The sequence below is a fragment of the Sciurus vulgaris genome, assembly GCF_902686455.1.
Source record: "Sciurus vulgaris genome assembly, chromosome: 7".
In the NCBI taxonomy this organism is placed as follows: domain Eukaryota; kingdom Metazoa; phylum Chordata; class Mammalia; order Rodentia; family Sciuridae; genus Sciurus; species Sciurus vulgaris.
This window is the reverse complement of record NC_136467.1, coordinates 9,656,128-9,681,972: the sequence shown is the minus strand read 5'-3', so window position 1 is coordinate 9,681,972 and position 25,845 is coordinate 9,656,128. Positions and strand designations below refer to the sequence as shown.

The following is a 25,845-nucleotide window of genomic DNA, read 5'->3' as shown; positions in this document are numbered from 1 at the left end:
GCTGGTTCTGAGCAAGTGCAGCTCAGGAGGCCCTAGGTGGGGGCCAGAAGCTGTGCTACTGTCATGTGGTCATCAGAGTGAAGGATGAGAGTCCCTTAGCTCGGGTCAGATCCTGGGCTTGCTAACAGTTCATGCTAGCAGGTGACCCAGCTGGTTTCTTCCTGAGGAATCTGAACCTGTGTGGCCCACAGTGTCGGTCAGTTGCTGTCCTTAACCTCATGGTAGTGTTCAGGCCTGTGGTCATTTGAACAACTGCTATTTTGCCCTGTTTTTGTTAGAATAGTGGAAGGTCACAAATCCACTGGTGGTTAGTACCTGGAAACAGACCGCACATTCCGAGCCCAGTGCTGCTTCTCCTTGGAGACTAGAGCTAGAATTACAGTTTGCAGCCTAGATACAAGTCTGGTGTCATTCCTGTGGTCCAGGGACCTGTGGTCCCCTGCCGAATTACTAATGCATGTGTGATCTGAGTGTGCTCTGCCTGCGTGGAAAGCCACCCTGTAAGGGAGCAGCCTGGTTAGCAATGGAAAGGACTCTCAGAGGCGCCTGGGCTGGCCCAGCCAGCCAGGGTAGAGTTGCACAGATAAAGGGCAGGATCTGATAACCACAGCCTTCCCCTGGGTGCTCAGGACTGGACTTTTTGTCCTTCAGACTCCCTTGCGCTCCAGTGTGACTGGAGGCCTGTAGGCACATTCTGAATAACAGGGAGGGGGGACATTTTTTAAAGCCTAAGTGTCATTTGCTTCTGTGCAAGGGCTGTGCACTGGAAGCTCAGGGATACTGTGTTGCTTCGGCTGATTGAGAAGTGTGTTTAAAGAACAGTGGTGGCCCAGGGCCAGGACCCAGTGCAAATTCAAGTTGAGTCTTGCCTTACGCTGCAAAGCACAGACTGACAGGTGCGGGCGGCGAGGTCCTCTGGCTGTATTGCTTGTTCATTTTGTTTCATTTAATCCTTTCCCAGTAGCTGTCTGCTCTTTAGCTATTGGACAGGTAAAAATAGAGGCTCTAAGGAAGGTTTAGCTAAACCCCAGAGCACATCTGCTTTTATTCCTCAATAGGGGTGGGGGGTGCAGGGCTTATAGGGAGGTGGGTAAGGTTGCATCCTAGGAGGGTGAATTCCCACAGACCCCAGGTGCCAGGTCTGGGGACCTCCAGCCCACTCCAGACCCCTCCTCAGAGGCTGGCCAGCAGCTGGCATGCCCTGTGGGTCAGGAAACAGCACCAGCCATGCTGGGTGAGAGAGCAGAGGGCACCGAAGTCCACTGCGTGCCCTTCACGGCTGGTGTCAGGTCGCAGGCACCAGATCCTGTTACTGGCCCAGGACCTTCAGTTTCATTGAAGAATACCTTTCCTTCTGTTTCCTTCTGCTGCAGACGATCTACATGGATGATGGAGTGTCGTCCTTCGTCCAGATCAGAGGCTCTGTTCCGCTGTTTTGGGAGCAACCAGGGCTTCAGGTAGGTGATTTAAACAAGGACTATGTCCGCCTGTGTAACAGTTCCTCTGCCCTTCCCTTTGATAACGGGCTCAATGTTCCGTGTGTAGTTTCTGGTCTTTTCTTAAGACCATCTGTATCGAGCTGAGCTCTGTGTGTGTGTGTGTGTGTGTGTGTGTGTGTGTGTGTGTGTGCGCACGCGCGTGTGTGCATGCACCTACGAACTGTGCCTGGTGTTTGCTGTTGACCTGGGTGCAGACTGGGACCCTGCTGGGGGGCCCAGAGCATGCCTGGGAGGGTTGCCGTAGGTGGGACCCTAAGTTGGTGTGCCGAGCGAGGATGTGTTTTGAGAGCTGCAGCTCTTGCAGGGGCCTTAGAAGGGTCTGGGGACCCTTTGTGGTAGTGTCATGTGTCTGGTGCTCAGGATGCCTGTGTGCCACGTGAAGATTGCACAGAGCTTTCTTGTGGTTGCTAAAAATACCCTGAAGCATCCAAAGCAGGGTGCGGGTCGGTGCCAGCGAGATTTGGCTTCTGTGTCCTGGGAAGAGTTCAAGGGCTGTGGACTCGGTCCAAGAACACGCTTGTCAATGAAGGCTCTGCTGCTCCCTGTGCAAGGCAGATCAGGGCAGAGCGGACTGGAGATTCCCCACACTGACCCCCATCTTCTCCCCTGTCCTGGGGAGCACGGGTGCCTACAGAAAGCCCGTCTCCTGGGGCCTTGGTCACCTTCAGCTCTCCTTACCAAGGGCTCTCGTGTGACTGCGTTTGGATGGGCAGCCAGAGGCTGAAGAGGCCCCAGGTGCTGTGTGCCAGGTAGTTAGGGGTGTTGGACACAGTGGGGCTTAGACACCTGGCTTGAGTTCAGCTACTTGGCCCAGTGCTGCTGGTAGGTACGCCTCTTGTCCCCAGGTGTGTCACCTTGCTGCCTTGATGGTGCTGGCATGTCGGCTAACTGCCACACCAGCTCTGAGAGTGAGGTGGATGGTTGAGCATCTCATTGGGTCTCTGGGTTCTGTGGGGGGAGGTTCATGGACAAGTCTTCACACTGGAAGAATGACCCAGAGGTAGGGGGACGGCGGTGGCCTTGAGAGGCAGCAAAGGCAAGCGAGCTGGCGCTCTGACCTGACAAGGAAAGCTGGCCCTGTGCTTCCGAAGGAACTTTGTTTCTGAGATACGGCTTCCTTACCGTCAGCTCTCCCATTGAGAACACCCAGCTCGGCAGCCCGTTCACAGGGTGGTGAGCCGGGCACTGTTGTCTAACCTTGGAACACTCCCGTTGCTGCTGGAAACCCGTGTCCGCCTCAGCTCGGGCTCAGGCCTGGTAGCTCCCGGCTCCTTTCTGACACTACAGAGCTCCCGTTCCAGGCCACCGAATGGGCCTTCAGCCAGTTCCCATCCCAGCTGATGGAAACTTAATGTTCTTTAAATTTGGAATTTTCCTTTGGAAACGACTTGCTCTGTATTTAAGAGGACAAAAATCATAGGTCAGACAAGTGTAGTACAGGAAGGAATCGGGAGACCATGTCATGTTTCAAGGGCAATTTGTAAGAAATCTGCCAGTTGGGGAGGTGATCATGACCATCCTAGAATTTTGGAAGGACCCTTTAGAGTTATCTGTTTTGCCCTCAAACTCGGGGGTCCTTCTCTAGGACCCCAGAGGCCATGCTCTGGGCCACACCTGGGGATGGCTCTGATTGACTGTGACTCCCTCCTGGGACCATGCCACCGTCTGTCGCGACAGGTGATCAGTGACAGGAATAAGCCTGAGTCTTCCTCCCATGGCCCACCTGCCGTCTGGAGGGCTCCTTATGGTCTTCCCTCTGCCATTTTGTCTCCTCTAAGGCCTTCCACCTTCCTGGCCTCTTGGGTCCCATTTCTAGGACTCTTGGTGTTTTCTGGTTTCTCTCATCTGAAAAACAAAACCAAGCTTGTCAGTCCCTTCTTTAATTTTGGTCTCCAGCTTGACCTTGGCGATGCTGCAGGTGCAGCCTGACCCTGCCGTGGAACGGCTGTGCCTCGGTCCGATGGGAGCCAGGGCCATGGGACATGGATGCTCAGCTTTCTGGCAGCACTTCACCCTCTAGATTGCTAACTTGAGCTTCCCTGAAGCCTGCGTGGTGTCTTCAAACGCAGTTCTAACGGCTTTTGTTAATCTTGTTAGGGATTTATTGACCTCTGGGCCTGAGGCCTGTGCTTATCCTCTTATCATCTGCCATTGAAGAGAGATTAAGTCATCCTCAGAGGGCACCAGGAGGGCAGCTCTCCATGGTGGGCAGTGGCCACTCAGTCTTGACTTCAAAGCAGGCTTCAGGATCAGTTCTGGCTGTTTGCCTCCGTTTCAAGCTTTTCACCTTCTTTCTTCACTTAGGATGAAACAGTCAAGGATTTGGAGGCAGATGGCTTTGCATTCTGAGTTGCAAACCTGGGTCTTCTTGGGAGCCAACTCAGGAGCACCATTCCTGCCGGGGTGGAGAGGACAGAGAGGTGTGGGTGGTGATTTCTCTGCACATATCACAGGCTTGGCATCTTCAGAACACGCTCCTGAATCGTGATTCTCTCTGTGCCTTTAACAGTTTGACCTTTACAGGGTTCATAGGTTGTACGGTTTATAAACAACCACAGTGACATTTTGCCCTTAAAATTCATTGTCCCCCCTTAAAGCTATACAGACTTGGGTTCTGGTTCAAATTCTGGCACCCCAATGAGTACCATGTACGTTTTTGGGGAAAGGGGTATCAGGGATTGAACTCGGGCACTTGACCACTGGGCCATCCCAGCCCTATTTTGTATTTTAGAAACAGGGTCTCACTGAGTTGCTTAAGGCCTTTCTTTTGCTGAGGCTGGCTTTGAACTTGTGATCCTCCTGCCTCAGCCTCCCAAGCTGCTGGGAATACAGGTGTGCACCACTGCACCTGGCTATCACCATATACTTTTGAGAAGTTCTTATCTTCACTAAATCTCAGTTTAATCTTCTGTAAATGGGGTTAACAGTGCCGACCTCAGAGGGTTATAGAAAGGATTAAATTGAATATATATTAGAATTTAGCACAGTGTCTGTGACCAAGAATGCGCAAGATGGCAGCTGTTATTGACAGTGGAAATACCTGATAACATCAGGGACAGACCTCGTTGGGAGCAGCACAGTTCTGCGTCCCAGACTCAGCATGACTTGTTTCCTGGGTTGTTTCTTTGCCACCCCTCATAGACTGGCAGGACATCAGCTAAGCCATTGGTCACCTGGGGCATTTGTGGAGCGTCTTCCAGGTACAGGGGCATCAGAGACGGCCTCTGCCTCAGGCAGGGACCCAGCAGTGTTGTGTAGATAGAGCCGTAACAGGAAGGCGGGATCCCAGTTGCTGTTGGGGGAGGGGCAGGCAGCCCAGGTTGAGGGGTTGGGTTTGGGGTGCAGCTGCCTGAGTCCCGAGGGCATCCGTGTCTGGACTGGGGTGGGTGGGAGGCGCCGCTCAGGTGAGGGAGGCAGCCCTGGCAGAGAGGAGAGCAGGTGCACGTTTGAGACCCCAGGGTTGCAGGTGTCCAGGGAGCAGCTCTGGTTCTGCGCTTGGGCTCCTAGGTGAGGGGTGGGCTGGGAGGAGGCAGGGAGGAGGCCGAGCGGCTATGTAGGTTGGAGCTGCCCCCAGAAGCCACCGTGTGGGGCCAGCTCTGCTGCTCGTTAGCATCACCAGGGGCTGGAGTGTTGCTCGGCAGTGAGGCCTTGAGTTCCTTCCCAGCACCAGAATAAAATTTTAGAAAAATGAAGTCATCAGCTGAAGAGTGACCTGGGAGCTTTAAGCCCCCTGACACTCGGGCTGAAGCCGTGTGGATCTGCCGGCCGAGTCGGGTGGGCCGGCAGCAGTGCTTTCTGAAGCCCCTGGGCTGCTCTGGGTGTGCAGGTGAAGCAGTGTTCCTGGGAGGGTGCAGGCAACTGGGATTCCAAGCGGCGGTCTATTTCGTTAGCACTGCTGCGACGTCAGGAGCCACAGGCCCGCCAGGCCCCTGCACTGAGGGCTCAGCGGCGGGTGTCGAACCCCAGGTGGGAGCCGTGAGTGCCGGGGAGCCTGGGATCCTGATCTCGGTTTTGCCAGTGCTGCTGCCAGGCCTCTGCTGGGACCCGCAGCCAGGGCTCTGGAGGCTTGGACTGGTCTAATGGCTAACCCCCTTTCGTGGGTGTGGTCCCAAGACTGGAAGGAACGACTTTAGGACCCGGACAAGGGCAGTGACCCTTCAGCAGGGGCTGGAGCGGGGCCGGGCCGAGTAGAGGGAGGGCAGCTAAATAAAGCAGTGGCTCGGCCCCAGCAGCCAGGCCGAGGGAGGCCTCACTCCCGCCAGCTGCAGCTCCTTCCTGAGCCCCCACACGTGGCATCCTCGGGAGTAGGTGACACGAAGGAGGGCAGTGCCGGTCAGAGTGGACCCACGGTGCGGGTGTGCTGGCAGGCCCGGGGCCATCTAGGCTGCAGGGAAGAAGGATGATTTCCTGAGAAAATGTGGGCTCCAGGTCCTCCATTCCCCCCAGACCCCCACCCACTTTAGAAGATAGAGGGGCCTGGCCCAGGGCCATGCTGGCTGGGAGGTCACTGAGGCCCTGCGGCTCTGCAGTGTGGACGTGTCCCCGGAGCTGCTGCCTCCCTGCTGCCCCCTTCCTGCCCCTCACAGGCATTCACAACCCCAGCAGAAGGGGACGGAAGCAGACAGGGGTGAGTCAAACCCGCATGGCCCAAACCAGAGCAGGCGTGCGTGGACGTTGCTACAGGGCTCAAGGCAACACGTTCCGGGCCCGACCCAGGAGGCTTGCCCAGCAGGTGCCCACACTTTGAGAACCACTGGTCCAGATTCACAGGTCCTTTCCCACCGTCTCCTGCCCTTGACTGCTTCCTGTTCCCGGGTGGCTTGTTGTGTGCAGTGATGTTGGTCTGTCCATGGTGGGAGATGAGACCTTGCCAATGGCAGTCCTGCCCATGGGAAGAGAGACAAGCCAGAGGCCTGGGAGAGCCGTGCGGTGGCCTCCAGTCCTGCTGCTGGCTGCTGCTTCCGTCCGCCTCCCCCTGTCCCCGAGCCCCCCACCCATGTTGACGGGATCATGCGTAGCAAGATGCCTCATCTCGCCAGGTGAGCTGCTGCTTCTCGATATTTGAGGGCGAAAGCTCGACCAACTTAGCCTTTGTTATCCAGGCTTGTCAGGAACTTTCTAGTGTTTCTGAGTCTTTCCGTGGTGATCCTTGCTGGGTGGTGATCATCCAGGGCACGAGACACTGCCTCCACCCCTGTCTTTCCATGTAGAGAGTTCCTCAGCGGCAGGCTGGCTCACATGGTCTTCGTGACGAGGTTCCAGAGCCTGGAGAGCGGCACTGCCAGGCGGGGTGTGTGTGGGGGCACCATCTGTTTAAAAGAAGACCCTTGGCTCTGAGGGAGGGAGAGACAGGCAGACCCGTCCAGCACTGGAGCTTGTCAGCACAGGCCAGGCCCCTGACCACGTTCTCTTCTCCCTATGTCCCGTGGGGATGGCTCACCCGGAAGGGCGACAGGAGCGGTGGGTGGGGCGGTCTCCTCAGCCCTGCAGGGCCAAGTGCATTGTTCGAGTCGAGTGTATGACTTTCCTCAGCCAGGCCTTGGTGGCCTGGGGAGAGGAAGTCGGAGTAAATGCAGCAGCAGGATGAAGGCCTTGGGGCTGAGTCTTCCTCAGGTGCCCTGTTTGTGCACAGCGACCTCATCGGATGGACACATTTCCCTGGACCAGGGTCTTGGGAGCACAAGGGATTTGGGCTTCGTTGCGTCATTTGTACAGACAGCCTTCTCCCGGGTCGTGGAGGGCGCTCTCCTCAAGCGTGAGGCAAGGTGGGCGCGTGGCCTGTGGTGTCCAGAGCTGTAAATGAATGCATGGTGGAGCTGGGCAGTGGCCGCGCCTGGCCATGTGGGCACCACCTGTACAGCACTAGAGACAAGCAAACCCAATGGGACATTCCGCAACACTCAAAATAATTTAAGACCTACAGAAGAGTTGTAAGAACAGAGTGTCCTTCAGCCAGACGTTCTGAACTGTGAACTTGTGGTCATGCATATGGCTTTTATCACTTATTTTCTGAACCACTTAAGAGTGGGCAGCATGGTCGGGCATCCCCTGAGGCACCTCCTTACCTTTAGTACTTCAGGTTGTCTCTCCTGGAGCAGTTGCACCCCGACGTCACCAGAGCATCAGTGCACGTTGGAGAAGTCCAACACTGACAGTGCTCTAGCCTGATCTGCAGGCAATTTCCAAATGGATTAGTTGTCTCAGTATGTCCTCTGTAGTACCTTGTCCCCTTCATGAACCCATTCACTCCCGTGTCCATGAACACGTCCATCAGTCCACATATGCATGAATCCACCCACCCATCTACATATGAACTCGTTCATCCACATATCTATGAATCCATCCATTTATCCATAACTATTACCAATAAGATTTCTATTTTATTAGTTTATAATCCACGACTGTCCTTATATAGTTTGATGCTCAGGTGGCCCCAGATTTTGTCAAACACAGCCCCTTTAAGCTGGTTCTAATAACAATATGTATTTTAAATTTGTTTTTTTAAAGTAAATTGAGTATTGAGTAGGTAGTTGTAAATATTAAAACAAATCAGATAATTAGTGTAACCCAGGTTTTATCAGGAATTTGAGGTCCCTGAAAGAGAAAGGAGTCTGAAAGTCAGTTTTTCCTGCTTGAACGGAGAGTTTGGGCCTCTGCTTCCTAATTTCACCTTAGAATTGCTCCCGTGGCAGAACTCCACCCAGCAGGGTTCATGCTGTGGGCAGGTCTGGGCAGAAGCACAGCCGTACTCGAGGCTTCTGGACCTGAGTGAGGAGCATGGTTAGCAGCATCCGGTGAGCAGGGCCTCTCTGAGCTGGGAGTGGGCGCCAAGGTGGCCGAGGGGCTGCCTGCAGCCTGGCTGGCGGTGAAAAATGGAAAAACCACTGCCTATGCAGCTCGCGAAGTGGAAGAGTCACTCTGTTCTCTCTCCTGCTGTAGGTGGGCTCCCACCATCTGAGGCTCCACAGAGGCCTGGAGGCCAACGCCCCTGCTTTCGACAGGTAGGGGTCTTTGAACGCCGCCCGAGGCTGCGCCGTTCGGGCGGTGAGGCAGGGGCCAGCAGGGAGGGGGACTCCAGACCCCAGGTCTGAATCTGCCTTTTTCTTTGGTTCTTTATGCGAGAAAGGAATTTTCAAAGTGGATTTTTTTTTTCCTTATCAGTTCCTTCTTGCAATGAAGTTTCATGCATTTTCCTTGATTTATAAGGGTTGATCTAAATTACAGGATATAATGGTATTTGGAAATGAGGTGACGTGTGTGAAGCCACCCTGAGGACAGGGCTGCTACAGCCCCCAAGTTGCGGCCAGGTGTCCTTGGACTGGCGTGCCCCCTCCCCTCCAGGATGCTGCTGCACTCTCAGTTATTCCATGGATTTGGTGCAGAGCGAATCCCTTCCTCCCCCACCGCTTTCCAAGGCTGGGCTTCTGCCCACAGGATGCTTGTCCTTTGGCAGTGCTCCGCTGGTGTGCTCTGGGTCTGTCCTGCTGTCTCTGATCACTCTGGCTGCCTCTGTATGTCAGAGGAGAGGGTGTTTGGAGCAGGCTTTCCACCATCCCTGCTTGAGCGGGAGCTTGGCATCTGGGCACAGTGACAGGGCCACAGGAGTACTGACCTTCTGTAAGCCCAGTGCCCACCTGCCCCTCACAGACAGTGTCCCTTCTCCGTCAGCCCTCTTGCCTTGTGCATGCCTGCCAGGCCTGGAATCTCCGTGTGGACACTGGGCTGTGTCTGACGATTGTTTCCACCCTGAAGAGGAGAAGAAGGGTGCTTCCAGTGAAAATCTTGAGTCCTCAATGTCCCCAAAACCTCCAGGTTCCCCTCTCGTTTCCCCTTACAGGAACAGATGGGCAGAGAGAGTGGGGAAAAGGTCCAAATGCCCAAAACAACTAAGGCCAGGAGCAATCTTGATGTCACTGACTTTGAAGTGGGCACCAGACTCTCCCTTACACCCCAAGTCAGTGGAAATCGCCTTTTATCAACAACAGCAATATTGCCTTATTTTTAGATTGAATGGGAAGCAAGGAAAGCCGACTCTCACCTGCTGAGCACTGTCCTTGTCACTTGCTCGCCTCTTTCTGGGTCCCCCTGACTTCCCTGCATGAGGAGGATGAGCCCAGTTGTGCAGATGGAGGGTGGAGAATGCAATCCAGGAGGGCGGGGGTGGTGACAGGATATGGGGCGGGAATAATAAGTACGAGTTTCTCATCCCTCCCTGGAAGTTGGAACCAGTGGGAAGTAGGCACAGATGGAGATCAGACATGAGCCTGACTTCGGATCAGCTGCGTGGTGGGGTATGGATACAGAGGGCTTCCTCATGTTGCCCAGTGGCCGACCAGCAGAGGTGGCAACTAAGCTTTTCTTGCCAAAGACAGAACGCCCATGTGTCAGACTTGGGCCAGGATGTACCTTCTCTGCGCAGATCCCATTTCCTCCTACCCTGTCCCTGGGCTGTCAGGGACTCCCATGGAGTTCCTCCACGCAGAGACAGGAACCCAGAGGGGCTCACCCTAAACTCAGGTCAGTGAGTTAGCAGACAAATCTAAGTCGAAATGACCCTCTTCAAAAACTCATTTTCTTTCTACTCCATATGCTATCCCTCAAAGTTTGCAAGAGAATGCTTTTTTTTTTTTTTTTTTTTTTTTTTTTTTGAGCTAAAAATGGTTCTTTTGTGATCATTTTTTTTTTTTTGGAAAAGTTCTGTTTATAAAAGAAACATGTCATTGTAGACATTGGGGAAAAGAGAAAAATGTTTAAAGAAAAAAAGTTTCAACTCAAATAACACTCCACCCCTGGAACATAATGGTGTATTTCTTCTTTGTCTATATTTAGCCATAAAGATCTCACTATTAAGTTACAATTTTGTCTGATTTTTACATTGCATCTTTTCCCTATGTCTTTAAAAAAGCACTTCAGCATTTCTAACATTAACATTATAGTTACTTTTAACAAGTTGGTAATAAAGGATAATATTGGAGTCTCTCCCTAATATTTCAACATGCACATTTAAAAATAGCCTTTGATGCAGGAATATTTTGCTAGAGCCTACAAGACTTGTACCTTCTGGTTTTGGTTCAACATAGTGAAATGCAGAACTTAGCTAGATGCTGCGGTTGAGGGCTCACCCACTGGAGTGTGGAGTCTTGAGACGGATCAGTGCCAGGTAACCCAGGAGGCTAATTTCAGAACTGGGCATAGTAGTGCACGCCACAATCCCAGCTAGTAACTGGAGATGCTGGAACTGAAGGGCTGAGTTTGAGGTTAGTCTAGGCAACACAGCAAGGCCCCATTTTTTAAAAAAAATGTTGATTTCAGTGATATGCACGTTGTGTTCACAAGATCATGGTAGGTCAGGGTTGGCTGCTAGACTTGGTGGTGCTCTATAGATGGGCCCACATTTCCACCTTGTAGAAATTGGAGGTGCTGTGTGTCTTTCCTGGCCTGAATCTTCCATGCAGACTGGCCCTGACAGACCTGTTTCCATGGATGAAATTTCGAATGAACAGCAGTGGCGGCTCGGAGGGTGTGATTTTTCTCTACCCCAGGGCTCATTTTTCCACACTCTGGGTCAGTGGCATGACGGGTTGTGGATTCTGTCCCTGAGAGAGTGCTGTCCCTTCTGCACCTCTTCCTTGAGCTGCAGGATGGGCCAGTCTGGACCCAGGTGTCAAGGCGTCACCACCCGCTGGCTCTCTTGCAGGCACATGGTGCTTCTGAAGGAGCAGTACGGGAAGCAGGTGGTCGTGAACCTGCTGGGCAGCAGAGGCGGAGAGGAGGTGCTCAACAGGGCCTTTAAGGTAACACCTGCCGCTGACTACTTCTCACCTGGTTTGGGAGATGGCACAGAGGCATCAGCAGGGCCTCCAGGCGGGCTTCTGTGGGCCCTGAGCCCAGTGGGTGGCGTCCTTGGGTTTCTAGAGGTTTCCCCAGGGCTCCACCAGCAAGCAGGGCAGTGCCAGCTGCCTCAGGCTCCTGATTCATCCAGGCTAGTTTTTCTGAGCTGAGGGTTGAGGGAATTTGCTTAAAGTCAGAACAAAGCTGCATTTCCCTGGGCTCCCCAAATCTGCTTTCCCCGAGGCCTTCTGCTCTCTCTTGGAGGGTTGCTCTTTAGTGCAGACAGGGAGAAGGTGAGCTCAGTGGCTGGGGGGCACTCCCTGGGGTTCCCCCCACTGCCCCCGCACTGCAGGGCATTTGTGCCTCAGTTGCTCTTCAGAGCCCTGCTGGTTCTGAGCAGGATGCCTCATGCTGCCCCCTGCTGGCCAGTTGGCCCTCATGTATTTCCCTGTCTTCTGGCCTGCTGTGGAAGTGTGCCAGCTCCTGGCTGGTTCTTTCCACTTCCTGGGTGCCTGGTTCAGGGGAGGGCAGATCCTGGATTGAGTGAGGAGGCGGTTGGAGGTGACTCCACCCAGTCTCCCTGTGAACTTGCAGTCCACCACGGAAAACTCCAGAATGAGCTGTGGAGGCCTCTGCATTCCTTGCCCAGACTCCCATGGCCCCAGCTTAGTGGAGAAAGACTGGTTTTTGGAAGCTCAGGAGGGCCCTGAGAGAGCTTAGGGGCATCTTGGCAGGGGCAGTAGTGGCCTGTGTAGCCTCTGCTGGCACTTTGACCCAACTGGAGAAAGCCACATCCATCTGGAGTGCTTATATCACTCTGCATAGGAAAACCACATGCTGGGAGCAGGGACTTTCTGGTTGCCCATTTTATCTGGCCAGACCGGCTTTTCCTGTTTGGATTGTTGCTATGAGCAACAAGCTCAAGAAATCTCTCCCCACCCACCCATCTTGGCAGCACTGCTGACTGCTTATTTTAAGAAAAGGTGGGGGGCAAACGAAACAAACCCCAGTCCCTTTCCCTTTTCTGCCTTGAGCTTTGGGGAAAGGATGTTCTCAGCCCTCCCCCAGCAACTGGTGGCCGTGCCCCTCACACCGAGACCGAGGCCTCTTTTGTAAACCAGAGGGCAGGAGGTGGCCCAGGTCGGGAGGGGCAGATCCCTGGGCCTGGAGGAAGAGGCCGCAGTCCAACTGCAGACCTGGGTCACGGCCCTAGGGAGTCCCTCAACCAGACTGAGGCCAGTGCGCGGGCAGCCAGCCCAGGCCTTGGTGGTTACCAGTCCACAGCTAGACAAGGAGCTGGCTCTGGAGTGTGAGCCCTAAGCTACCAAGCATGCTGTTGAGTTCCGCAGATTTTTTCCCAGTAAGATTGCTTTGTTGATGGCAGCATGTGTCGATTGATATTTGGGCTAGTTGAAGTGACCTGGAGTCCTTCTAGTCCTTCAGCGTCCTCGGGACTCCTGGCTGGCAGACACTGGTCTATCTGACCTGAAGCCTCATGGTGCAGGGTGCAGTGAGGCCCAGCGGTGGTGACCTGGGAAGGCAGTCAGTCTACCCTGGACCCCGGGGTAGGGAATTGCTGGGCCAGGGAAGCCTTGGGGAAGGAAGGCCTCTGTGGGCAGCCCAGCTGTGCTTCCCCCTTGGTCTTCAGCTTCACCCTGGTTGCTGGCATGTGCCTGGGCCAGGTGGGCCCCTGGCCACTCATCTACTTCAGCCTGAGGTTTCATGGGTCTGCATCTTACTGACCACTCTAGCCTGGAGACCGCAGAGCCTACCCACTGGGGCTGCTGCCAGTCAGGATGGGCTGGTTACCAGGGCAACGCGAACTGGATTATGAGCTCCACAGCCTCCTACTTACCACTCTTCCTGAGGGCCAGCACACTTGGGCCCCCTGAAGAACAGAGCAACCCTTCCCTCACCTGTGCCCTCCAGGAGCCCTGCAGGAGTGGGATGTCCCCAGGGAGCCACCCCTGCTCCAGCCTCTTTTGCGCAAGGGGGAACTTCTGCCCTTGTGCAGGCAAGCTGTTCTTTGTAGCTTCTGTGCCCCAGGGTCTTTGCCTGTGCTTCCCTTTTGGGGTCAGGGCTGACCACCCCCCTGGTCCACCATGAGCCTCATGGCTAGCCCTTGCACTCCAGAGGGTGACTGGTTGGCCACATGCGGCCTGCAAGAGGAAGGTTGCTCTCACTGCCCTCTGTGGCCTGACTGCCCTCCCCTTTCCCTTTCCAGAAGTTGCTCTGGGCTTCTTGCCATGCTGGCGACACGCCTATGATAAATTTTGACTTCCATCAATTTGCCAAAGGCGGGAAGCTAGAGAAATTGGAGAACCTGTTGAGGCCTCAGTTAAAGCTACACTGGGATGACTTTGACGTGTTCACCAAGGGCGAGAATGTAAGTCCACGGTGAGTCTCGCCCGCCCGCTCCGTCTTCCTGGGTGAGGAGTCGGGCCTCGGCTCTGGGGGTGCCTCGTTGGAGGCTTTCCCCTCATGCACAGCTTGACTCGTTTCCTGGGTCATGAGCCCCAAGATGTCAGGCATCGTGGCTCCAGCCTTCTCCTCTCCCTTCCTGCGTTCAGAGACGTGCTTAGGAGTTTGGGGAGTAGATGGTAAACCATGGCTTCTGGAAAAAGAAATGTTCTACTGACTTCGTTAAAATGCTGGGTTCAGATGCCCACGTGACTTATCCACACCATGACAAGGACTGTGAGAGCGAGCGGGCACTGTCACCCGTCATGGTGGACAACCTGGTATAAACCATGATGCCCAAGGGCTGTGGGTCACCCTGTTCAGAGCCGAGAGAAAGAGGAAGTCCAGTTTCTTCCGATCACATAAGTCGATCCTCATTATTGGCAGATCTCAAATTTGAGAATTCTCCAAATTGCTAAAAACTTATATGTGACCCAAGAATCTGCTCACAGCACTTCATGGTCATTAACAGACACGTGCAGAACAAGTGAAAAATTTGTCACCCAATGGTGTACGTTCCCAGTGAGGTCGAAGGAAGCGGGCTCTGCCTGCTTGCTCAGCCCTCAGACCATACACAAGCGTCCTTGCCACTCCTTAGTGCCCTGTTTTCACATTGTCTTGCCTTTTGCTGGTGATTTTACTGTTTAATGTGGCCCCCAGGGACAGTGCTGAGGCATTTCTAAGTGCAGGAAGGCAGTGACAAGCTTTGTTCAGCCATGGATTATGGGGCCCTTGGCCTTGAGTTTGGTATTAACAAAGCAGCAACATACAGACTTGACCTACATGGGAGTTATGTCCTGATAATGTGGAACTTGCATTTCAACATAGTGTGTAAAAAAAATCTAAGTCAGAGCTGCACTTAATACTCCAGTTAACCCATCATAAAATCATCTGGTGGGATATCCTAAGTCAAGGGCTACCTGTATGTATTTCATTAAGGTGCCTTAAACACAAAACAAGGGCTTGTCTTGATCCGTTGGTAACAGTGTGGCACTTCTCCAGGAGCCTTGCTTAATTCAGTACTTGCTAATTTTAAATTCATGCAACTTTATGAATGTGAATCACAAGAACTGCTGTAGAGTGTGTCCTGGGGTCTGTCTGCTGTCCCCCAGCGGGGGGTCCCTGGGCATCTGTGCTGGGGAGCTGGTGGTGCAGCAAAGGGTCCCGTCTCAGAACACGCCTCCTTGGAAGTGGCCAGGCTTCGGCCACAGTGCTGGGGCTGTTGCACATCTCATAACTGCCCCCATTTCTTCCTGCCGTCCTCAGTTTTCAGAAAGGCACTTTGCGGATGAACTGTCTTGACTGCCTGGACCGAACCAACACCGTGCAGAGCTTCATCGCACTTGAGGTCAGTTTGGGCCATCTGTATCATGTCCCGGGCCTCCAGGGGTACAGGCTGGGCCTTCAGCAGCAAGATGGGGGTAATATCACTGGTGACTTTCCAACGATGGGGCAGGTGACAGGGATGTACTGAGGCATCTAGTTGGCTGCTTGCCTGTGCCACTGTGTGCCTTCCTGTGTCATAGTCCCCACCCCACCCTAGTGCCTGGGATGGAACCCACATGCTAGGCAAATGCTCTACTGCTGAGCCTCACTCCCAGCCCAACGAGCACACTTTTTCACACGTTTTCCAGATACATTGTAGACTTGGTGGCCGAAAGGCTCCAGACCCCTTGACGAGCAGTAGTTTTTAATCATGATCACAAATACACCACTGGACCAAGGCAGTATGAGGCCAGATCTGAGGACCTGAGGAGGGACACATCTGTCAGCATGGCCCAGCCAGCTGGGTGACCCTTCTAGCTATATCCTGGGAGGAAGGAGATGGGGTCCATGCCACCTGTGTCCACCACTGCTCTCTGTCCAGCCCTTGGCAGTGGCGGTGGGTGGCCATGCCCCTGGGGGTCTGAAGGGACTGGGTGGGTCAGCTGAATAAAGCTGGAGTTGGGTGGGGAGCCACCTTCTTTGCAGTGAGAGCCTCTCATTCTCTGGAGGGCCCAGAGCATCTGCAGTTGCTGAATGAGGAACTCACAGGGAGGAGCTGGGGATGTTCCTTCCAGGTGGTCAGTGATGACTGTCCTTTGTTCTCCCCCAGGTCCTTCATCTGCAGCTCGAGAGCCTGGGGCTGGACTCAAAACCCATTGTTGACCGCTTTGTGGAGTCCTTCAAAGCCATGTGGTCTCTGAATGGGCACAGCCTGAGCAAGGTGTTCACGGGCAGCAGGGCCCTGGAAGGGAAGGCCAAGGTAGGAGCAGGCCAGGTCTGGAGGGAGGGGAACCTCGCGGACCATTCTCACGTTTGTGTTTGGCTCACGCAGGTGGGGAAGCTGAAAGATGGGGCCCGGTCTGTGTCTCGCACCATCCAGTCCAACTTCTTTGATGGGGTGAAGCAGGAGGCCATCAAGCTGCTGCTGGTTGGAGATGTCTACAATGAGGAGTCAACAGACAAAGGGAGGATGCTCCTGGACAACACGGCCCTTCTGGGTAATGGGTTCTCATTCTGCTTGCATAGGGGCATCCATGTCCTTGCACTGAGTGAGAGCAGTCGTGTGGGACGTTAACCAGCCCCACTTCCTGCTCCATGTCATCCAATATGGCGGTTGGCAGACCTATCCAGAACTTCTGGACTCTGGGGATATCTTGGTCTGACCAGTTTAACCTGAGCACCTTATGTATTTTTAAGAAAATATATGTTTAATACATAAGCATATTAAATATAACTAACAAACACATTTAATATATAAATATATAAAATATAAATATATATAAATGGTGTAGTCTTTGCATATGGCCTACGCACATCATACCATATACTTTAAATATATGGTTACTTATACCCAATACAATACAAATGCTATATAACTAGTTGTTACATTGCATTGTTTAGGAGAAAATGACAAGAAAAAAGTCTGCATGTTTTTTATTGATGTAGTTTTTTTTTTTCAAGTATTTTCAATCCGTGTGCTGCATCTGTTGGATGAATCTGATGCAGAACCTATGGCGATGGAGGGTGGTTATTTCCTGGTAGTTTGTGTCTTCTGGCCTCTTCCACTTTCTCAGCTGGTCTACTTTCTACATCAGGAGGAGGGAAGGAAATGACAGGGATCTGTGAGAGTCTACACTGGTCTGGAGTCAGTGTCTTGAGTTACAAATCACTTCAGAAGCTTCCTCAGTGGCCTGAGCTCTTGGTGCCCTTGACAGGTATCATGTGGCTCAGGGAGCTTCCTGTGAGCCTGGACTGTTCTCTTCTGGGCCAAGGCCCTGTTGAAATGGAGGAGAGGGCACTGTCAAGCTCTGGGCAGGGAGGGTACCTCCAGTCTTAGCAAAACTGTCAGGAGTTCATCAATAGCTGGAGATTCCTTTGGGGAAATTTAAATGACCTTTTATTCCCTGGAGCCTGTGAACTTTATAGGTCTAATGAAAAAGAAGGGCAGACCCGACATTTTTCTTCTTAAAACCTGTAAGTTTTATCTTAGAAATTCCTGATGCTTTTGAAAGAGAAGTGCCCACGTTTGAGTGGCTTCACCAGCGTTTTCTACTCTTATGCTTCTACACTGTGGGACACTTGCTTGGCCTTCAATAGTCGGGCGAGGGTTAGTTTCTGCTCTGGGTATAAATCTGCTTGGGAGAAGCTGAGCAGAGCGCCTCTGGGGAGCACAGTCTATCCAGTGCAAGACATAATCGGGGTAGAGTCACTCCTGGAAATTGGATACATTGTGGCTCTCTGGAGCACAGAGATGGGGTGGTGTCATGATTTTTTTAATGCCTTAAGTTTGAGGTCAAATGAACAATGAGGACAAAAGGTAGAAAATGCAAAGATGGGGTTTTGGTAAGACATTTCAGGTTATATGTGTAGAGATACTGGTGTATGTGTGTAATTTATATGGTCCACTGCAGTGTCCTCTTGCTTGCACTCTGCACCTTGTTCTTCTCTGGGATCTTGTAGTGAGTGCTAAGGGAACTTTTTCCCATCATGTCTGAGATTCCCGGTGACCTGATGTCCCTCTGTGGCTGTCACTGGGGCAGGGTGTGGAGGGTGAATTTCTGGTCCTGTTCTTGTGTTGTTTTGCAGAGCTGTTGTGGTGGCTTTAGCCTTTCATCCGCCCCTGGGGAGCATGCGTGGTCCACATGTGCAGTCTCAGGAACCTCCTGCCTCTCTGGCAGGGAGTCCCTCCTGTAATCCTGGAGGATGCCTGAGGTCCAGGCTGCAAAGAAAGGTGACTTTTTATGCCTCCTAACAGTGACCCCCAAGATCCTGAGAGCTATGACAGAGCGTCAGTCAGAATTCACCAACTTCAAGCGGATCCAAGTCGCCGTGGGGACCTGGAACGTGAATGGAGGGAAGCAGTTCCGCAGCAACCTCCTGGGGACAGCAGAGCTCACAGACTGGCTGCTGGACGCGCCCCGGCTCTCTGGGGCTGCCGACATCCAGGGTGAGGCCTTGCACGGAACCTGCCACGTCAGGCTGGGCCTTTTAAATAGCCGTTGCCCTGTAGAAGTTAGTACTTGACTTTTTCAGTCTTAAGATGTTTGAAAGAACTGTGGTCGGACCTTCTAGCAAACTGATCATGTGACCCCTCTTCCTAATGATGAGGGAGTTGCCGTGTGGGTCTCTCTCCTCTTCACACGTAAAGATGTCCTGGTGTCAGTCATTGGAATCTTGTCAGGAGATGGGCCCCTAGGACAGTGCTGCTGTCGGGAGCTGGCTTGAACCAGATGTGCACTTGATACTGCTGCTGCCTAAAAATGTGCCATACCCGTCTTCCCCCAGCCAGCTCTAGGTGCGCATCCAGTGCTCCAGCATCTGAAACATTTGTAGCACCGAGGTGACACCACGGAGAAGATTCCACTCCTAGGATGGGTCACAGTTAAAATGCAGCTGCACTAAAAATGTGGTATAAAATTGCCTTCAGGTTAGGGTACCAGGTATATGTAAAACAGATGAGCTGGGCCTGGTGGTCCACACCTATAATCACAGCAACTCCAGAGGCTGAGGCAGGAGGATCACAAGTTCAAGGCCAGCCTCAGCAATAGCGAGATCCTGTCTCAAAATAAAAAGTAAGAAGGACTGGAGGTGGAGCTCAGTGGTAGCGCACCCCTGGGTTCAATCTCCAGTACCAATAAAGAATAAATAAAATAAAATGGATTAATTTCATGTGCAGACTTGGGTCCCATCCCCAAGATATCTCATCAGGGATATGGAAATGTTCCAAAGTCTGAAATCTGAAGCACTTTTGGTTTCAGCCATTTCAGATAAGTGATCCTCTGCCCGTAATATTCATCCACTTTAAGTCATTATGAATTTGTATACTTGAGAATAAAATAATTCCAAATTTGACAACTTATCTGTCACGCAAAGATCCTATGAAGTGGCCTCAGAACTCAAGGTTTAAAGGCTAAATGACTTTTGCCCAGTTACTTTTAACTCGGGGGCCTTGCTTTTTCCCACCTTTTTGGACTTGGGAAGAGGCTCCTCGCAGGTTCTTTTCCTGGGATGGCCTGTCCTTACATACGTCCTCTCCTGCCATCCACACCCTCTCGTCTGCCTGGGAGCAGGTGTCCAGTCAGGGCCACTGGATTCCCATGTTGGGGATGACCCATGTTGGCACTGGCGGTGTGTCCAGAAGCCATCTGAACTGCACCAGGCAGCCTGGCTAGGGCTGAGGATGGTCAGCCCTACCTTGCTGAGTAAAGCCCCTCCCTGGTACCACGGCGACCCTCTCCTGCTGCCTGGAGGACACGTGGGTGATTACAGCAAGTTGGGGTGGACAGTAATGGGCCCACTGGAGCCCCACCAGGTTCAGGAGAAGGGAGGAGCTGAATTTCCTGCTGCTCACCAGGTCAGAGGACAGGTGGTAGTTTTCTTTTAAAAAAGTAAAAAGCAGCAGTAGCAGCATGCTTTATACCAGCTCAGCTGGAAGTGCCAGATGCCCGTGGGCTACTGAGCAGGAAGTTAGGAGCCTCCCCTGGCCTCGCCCCAGTAGAGGCCACTTCCTCTCTGGAGCCCAGGCAGAGGCGCCTCACGCTCTGCAGCAGGAGCCATGTCTGGGCTTGATGGCTCGAATCACATCACTGAATATCGGAGGACGTGACTGGGGAGGGTCAGTGCATGGCTGCAGGGATCCTAGGAGACCGTGGCTGCCCCGTTCAAGGGGAGCATCCACAGGCAGCTGCCCTCGGCTCGCTGGGCTCCATGCAAGGCAGGTGTTCCTGTAGCAAGTCCCGTCAGAGTGCTCCTGAGCAGCCACTACAGCACCCACCTCAGGCTGGACCCAAATAATGGTCCCCTCGGAAGGGACCATGTTGGGCCCTCGTTAATCGGGTGATGCTCTGTCCGGTGCTGTGAAAATACTTGGGAAGCACAAACTAAATGAGACGGTGTGAGCCCTCGTCCATGTCAGGGTCTGGCTGGGGAGTGTCATCAGCAAGGGCGTGCTCTTGAGACATGCCAGGAGGTCCCGATGTCTTACTTGCTTCATTACACTGCTCACTTTTGTTGAAAAAGGAGCAGGTTCAGAGAAGATTGGTGCCATGCCTCCTGACACATGTGAGGAAGGGCCATGTGGTGTGGACAGGAGCACAGGAGAGGCGGAGGGTGGGCTCTGGGGGCTGGTGCCCGGGGGCGGGGTGAGCGGGCTCCTGCAGTGGGTGCTGTACCCCGTGGACCAGGAAAGCAGGGCCTGGCAGCTCTCATTTCCTTCATCTCCTGCCTTGTCCCCAGATGATAGCAGCCCAGCTGACATATATGCTGTGGGGTTCGAAGAGATGGTGGAGCTGAGTGCAGGGAATATTGTCAATGCCAGGTAAGGGCTGAGTGTGGGGGTCAGGGTGTCCTGAGCCAGGTGCCTGGCTGGGAGCAGGGTTCAGTCTACTGCTGAACAGCAGCCGGTGCCCCCGGCTGAGTGGGTACTTCCCATTAGGCTGCTCCTCCACGCTCACACGGGGCACTACCCCCGCCTCCCCCCTGCTGTAAAGGGAAGGAAGGGCTGGAGTCACTGGCTTTCTGAGTTTGCCCTGGGCCACCTGGTAAAGCTGATTCAGGCAGCCTGGGGACTCTGCAGGTGTGAGCCCGGAGTGCAGGACAGGCCCAGCAGGGTGACTGATGCACATTTTCTAGGGAGAGGTGAGAAAGTGTGTGTCAGGAGGCAGGTCTCCTATTTATGCCAGACACACAGGACAGGTCCCAAACCACTGGATTAGCATTTGGCATAAAGTAACTGAACTTCCCACCCCCTTGAAGGTCCCAGTTGTATTTCAAGTAACTTTCTGAACAAATAAACCCTCCCCACAGAGCTCTTACGAGGAGGTCCTGAGCTGGTGCTACTGTGGTGTGTAAGACACAGTTGAGAAGCTGCAGCCAGTCCACTGGTGGAAGCAGGGCCCACCACTCACATGGGGTTGCAGGCAGCGCCAAATCAGTCCTGGGAAAAGAAGAGACCAAGGGGTCGGTAGGTGGGAGATGGCACTCCGCTACCTGCGAACAACAGTCTTCCTTTCTTTTCTTCCCCAGTACCACCAACAGGAAGATGTGGGGCGAGCAGCTTCAGAAAGCCATCTCGCGCTCCCATAGGTACATTCTCTTGACTTCGGCACAGCTAGTGGGCGTCTGTCTTTATATCTTTGTACGTCCGTACCATGTTCCCTTCATCAGGTAAGAACGCTGAGCTTCTAAACATCTGGGGAAGGAGGGGTGCCAGTCTGCGTTTTGTTCTGTGATTTCCTCTGCCCTCCCTGGGTCCTTCTGCAGCAGGAATTACCTGCCCTTGTGCTATGTAAATGGAGCAAAACCCCGAGGAAAGCACGAGGCTGAATAGGATATGGTCTAGCAATTAAAGAGCCACAACAGGAAACTCCTAACTCCGGAAGGTGACCTCTCTTAGGAAGAGCTTCATCACCCAGACTCAGGGCTTTGCTAGGAAGGGGTTTCTTGTTGGCATTTTACTGACAGGAAACCTCTGAGCAAGAGCTGAGTAACTCTTCAGGAAATGCCAATTCTTTGGCTCCTTTTTGAATGAATTGTTCGTGGCATCTGTCTCACCTCATTTATGAGACGGAGGGTCTGTGTTGGTTCTGTCTTGTGAGTCAGGGAATGAGATCCGTGGGCACAAAGGGTGAGAGCCGAGTAGCAGGATTTGTTAAAGGAATAGCCAGAAAGCAGAGCTCCTGTGGGGGGAGGGGTCCCCAGGAGGGCTGCCCGAGGGGCGTCTGTTGTCTAGAGGTTTCTATGATGAGGTTAGGGGGAGCTAGGTGACCTCGAAGACGTGGGCTGAAAGTTTTAAAACAGTGGGGCTTTGAGTCCCGTCACACCAGGATGCCTGGTGTTCGTGTGTCCCCCGTCCCATGAGGACGTTGATTGTGCCCCACGTCACCTCAGGGACCGGCTCAGGGTTCCAGCCCTTACCTTCCAGCTCCAGTGGAGTCACTGGTGATGAGCTGTCTACTCCATTTGTAAACTCCTGGGTAACACATTTCTGTCTCCTGCTCTTGTTATTATTTCTCCAAGGTGACAGCTTTGTGAGGGTCAGAAGGGAGAGCTTAGGAGAGGCGTCCTCCTGAGGAAAGGCTGCATGTGTTGAAGCTACTAGGGGGACTTGCCTCGCCTGCCCCTCGGCTTCCAGGCCACCTCCTATTGCTGCCTGGGCTTATTCATGGCATTAGGATTTCCTGCAGGCCTTCTGATTGCTGATGCCAGGCATCAAGCTGGCATCAGCCTTGACTTTATCCTAAGTCAAATGGGACAAAGGGGTGCCAGCAAAAACAATGCCAGCAACTCAGGAGACTGAGGCAGGAGGATTGTACATTCAAAGCCAGCCTTAGTGACTTAGCAAGTGACCCTCATTAACTTAGTAAGACCCTGTCTCAAAATAAGAAATAAAACATAAAAAAATAAAAAGGGCTGGGGATACAGCTCAGGAAAAGTGCTCCTGGGTTTCATACCCAACCCACCAAATCGGTTCAGTAACTAGAGTGGGACGGTGAGACCCAGGTGAGCTCCCTGGGCAGAGGGCCACCAGCACGCCCTCTAGTGGGCCTGGGGAGCAAGGCGGGGCCCGTATTCATAGTCCTCCGTGGTGACCTGCAGAAAATGTTTTAGTCCCTGCCGTTCTGACTATGGGAAGTTTGGCCATATCCCGAGTTCATGGATAAAGGCCAGAGGTCGACCCGAGTTGGGAACAAGGTGGAGGAGGTGGTGATTTCCCGGCCTCTGCTTGAGGTCTCCCTCCCTGCTTGCCTCCTGGGTCTCCTGTCTCTTAACCTCAAGCCCATTTAGCTCACACCCCGTGGCCCCTTGTCACTCCCTGTGGCCTCCCATGGTTACTCTCAGGGCTGGGGGTCCTACGCGCTCACTTGGGTGGTGCTGGGTTGGGGTTTCACTGCGCGGAGCCTGCGTCATGGGAGAGCCTGCGTTCGCCCACCGCCCAGGCCGGCCTGAAGGCCTGGCTGCTTACTTTCCCTGAATTGCGTCAGATGCGCACATGGTTCCTCCTGTGCTTCAGTGAGGACTGCATGGGGGCTGGGAGGCGGGGGGGTGGGGCAGACACGGGGGCCGTGTCCGCTGTCCACGGGGTGCTTGTGGCGCATGAAGCCTTCAGAGCCCGGCAGTGGCGAAGGTGCTCCTGGGCCTGCAGGCGGTGAGAGGGCGCAGCCTCCTGACCACCAGTCAGTGATGGCCACACTGGTCACAGTGTCCTTGGCTGCAGAGGATGTGGATGAAGACCCCTGAGCCAGTGGTTCAGAGCTGGCCCTCTCGCAGCTGCTGGGCTCTTATCTGGCCAAGCAGGTGTCTGTTCCCCACGGCCAATGGAGTGTGCGTGTTCTCCTGTTGCAGGGACGTGGCCATCGACACGGTGAAGACTGGCATGGGCGGCAAGGCAGGGAACAAGGGTGCCGTGGGCATCCGCTTTCAGTTCCACAGCACCAGCTTCTGCTTCGTCTGCAGCCACCTGACAGCTGGGCAGTCGCAGGTGAAGGAGAGGAACGAGGACTACAGGGAGATCACCCACAAGCTCTCCTTCCCTGCGGTGAGTGGCGGCCGGCAGGGTGGCCCTCCTGCTGTTAGCCACCGATGGCTTCTGAGCTGCCAACAGGACCCAGACATGGGGTACAACCACAAGGAGCGTGCCTGACCCTGGAGCTTAATGCTGGGGGAGGGAGATGACCATTGGGATAGTGTGATAGAGGGACACCCCCAGGAGCCCCGTCCCGCAGTGTCCTGTTGCTCCCATCTGTTTCTTGACATTTAGATACCCTAGATTTTCTTTTCTTTTTTAAGATATTTTTCAGATGTTGACAGACCTTTATTTTATTCATTTATTTATATGTGATGCTAAGTCTTGAACCCAGTGCCTTTCACATGCTAGGCAAGTGCTCTACCACTGAGCCACAACCCCAGCCCCAAGATACGCTAGATTTTCTTAGGTGCATTTTCCAGTGTTCTAACTCAGGTAATGGAGTGGGGAAGGAAAATCAGTGTGCACATGCTTTGTTCAAGTCTGTGAAGAACACTTGAATCAAAACAGTGTAACATCCTGTTTTCTTGGGTTTGGGCCTGTAGCTCAGTGGTAGAATGTGTGCTTAGCATATATGAGGCCCTAGGTTCATCTCCAGCCCTAAAAGAGAAAAAAAAATGCGTTTTTGAGATCTACAGTCTTGTTCTGCTACTGAATTAGGAACTCCCTTTTCCAAATCCTTGGAATCCTGAGGAATCCTAACCATCTGGCCCTGAGGTTGCCAGTGCCAGTAATGCACTGCCCTCTAGTGGTGGGCCGGAGGTTTTCAGGCTGAGGCTGGAGACTGTGTGTGTGTGTGTGTGTGTGTGTGTATCTGTCTCTCCCCCCAAACTCACTGGGGTTTGAACCCAGGGCTCAGCACACTATGCAAGAGCTGTACCACTGAACTACACAGTCTAGCCTTCGACTTTATGTTCAAACTTATATTTTAATGTTCTCCTTCCCTTGCACACCTTCAGCCTGGTGCACATTGGGTCCCCTGTTCCCTGAGAGGAGGGTCTTGGAGCCCTTCCCCACAAGAACAGATCCCCTAAAACTGGCATCTTATTGATGGCAGAGAAAAAATTCCTTTTATTTCTTGAGTTAAAGAAGAAACAAATAAATGAGTTGGGAAATCTTCAATTTGTGTGTGTGTGTGGAGGGGCAGGGGTTAAAAAAGCTCCAGGGCTGGGGACATAGCTCAGTGGCAGAGCATGTACCTAATATGTGCACAGCCCCAGGTTCAGTCTCCAGCACTGCAAGAAATAAATTTAAAAAAAGGTCCAACTCATCTCACTTGGAAAGTACCATTTTGAAACAGTATACTTGGAATACATTCCAAATAGAAGAGTTTATAACATGGCTTTTTTTCCCCCTCAACAGTAGAAATATTGAGGGTACACATAAGTTTACATCTGTACTGTTGGTGTCCAGTACCATAGCCATTTAAATTAATATCACATGCCCTGGCCACATTGAAAATGCTCAGTGTGCACTGGCCTGTGGCCAGTGGCTCCCACATTAGACAGCTCAGAAAGAATGTTTCCATCACTGCAGAAAGTTCCATTGCACAGTGCTGCCCAGCACTCGTTTTTATTTGACTGTGATCATCTTAACCTTGTGTCCAGATGATCAGTCTGGGGTGGGGGACGCAGGAACACCACTTATCGGGGGAACAGAAGTGAAATTTAGAGCTACGGAGACCTGGGTTCCAGTCTCATCTTTGCCATGTATCAGCTGAATTTTTAAGTCTAAAAGAGCCGGTGGCCCCTGCGGCATGGGGGCTCTGCAGAGACGAGGTGCCCCTGCAACAGAACCTAGCGCTCTAGACAGCTGTCGCATACCAGCTGCCATCACTGTGACAGGGGAAGGGCTCCAGGGCTGAGCTGGTCCCTAGCCATTGGGCAGGATCGGGGAGGATGTGGTGAGGAGCAGGAGGAAGGGGCGAGCCCCAAGGTGTGATCTGTGGGGTTGGAAGCCACTTCCCAGCACCTCTCCTAGTTCCCTTTCGCCTTGTGATGCCGAGGTTTGGACGGCGCCTCTCGGGTGCAGACGCCAGCAAGAGCA

General features: G+C 53.2%; 1 protein-coding gene across 2 annotated transcripts in view; it reads left to right on the top strand.

The window, feature by feature from the left end:
• The window catches only part of SYNJ2 (synaptojanin 2), an 85,693-nt gene that overhangs the window by 43,490 nt on the left and 16,358 nt on the right, over positions 1–25,845 (top strand). For both annotated transcript variants that reach the window (XM_079147447.1, XM_079147448.1), the window contains exons 5-15: positions 1,374–1,457; positions 8,439–8,500; positions 11,197–11,293; positions 13,555–13,727; positions 15,057–15,138; positions 15,886–16,035; positions 16,108–16,273; positions 18,031–18,222; positions 20,511–20,592; positions 21,300–21,440; positions 23,619–23,811. In XM_079147447.1, the coding sequence (XP_079003573.1) occupies positions 1,374–1,457; positions 8,439–8,500; positions 11,197–11,293; positions 13,555–13,727; positions 15,057–15,138; positions 15,886–16,035; positions 16,108–16,273; positions 18,031–18,222; positions 20,511–20,592; positions 21,300–21,440; positions 23,619–23,811 (1,422 nt within the window). The remainder of the gene's footprint in view (positions 1–1,373; positions 1,458–8,438; positions 8,501–11,196; positions 11,294–13,554; positions 13,728–15,056; positions 15,139–15,885; positions 16,036–16,107; positions 16,274–18,030; positions 18,223–20,510; positions 20,593–21,299; positions 21,441–23,618; positions 23,812–25,845) is intronic.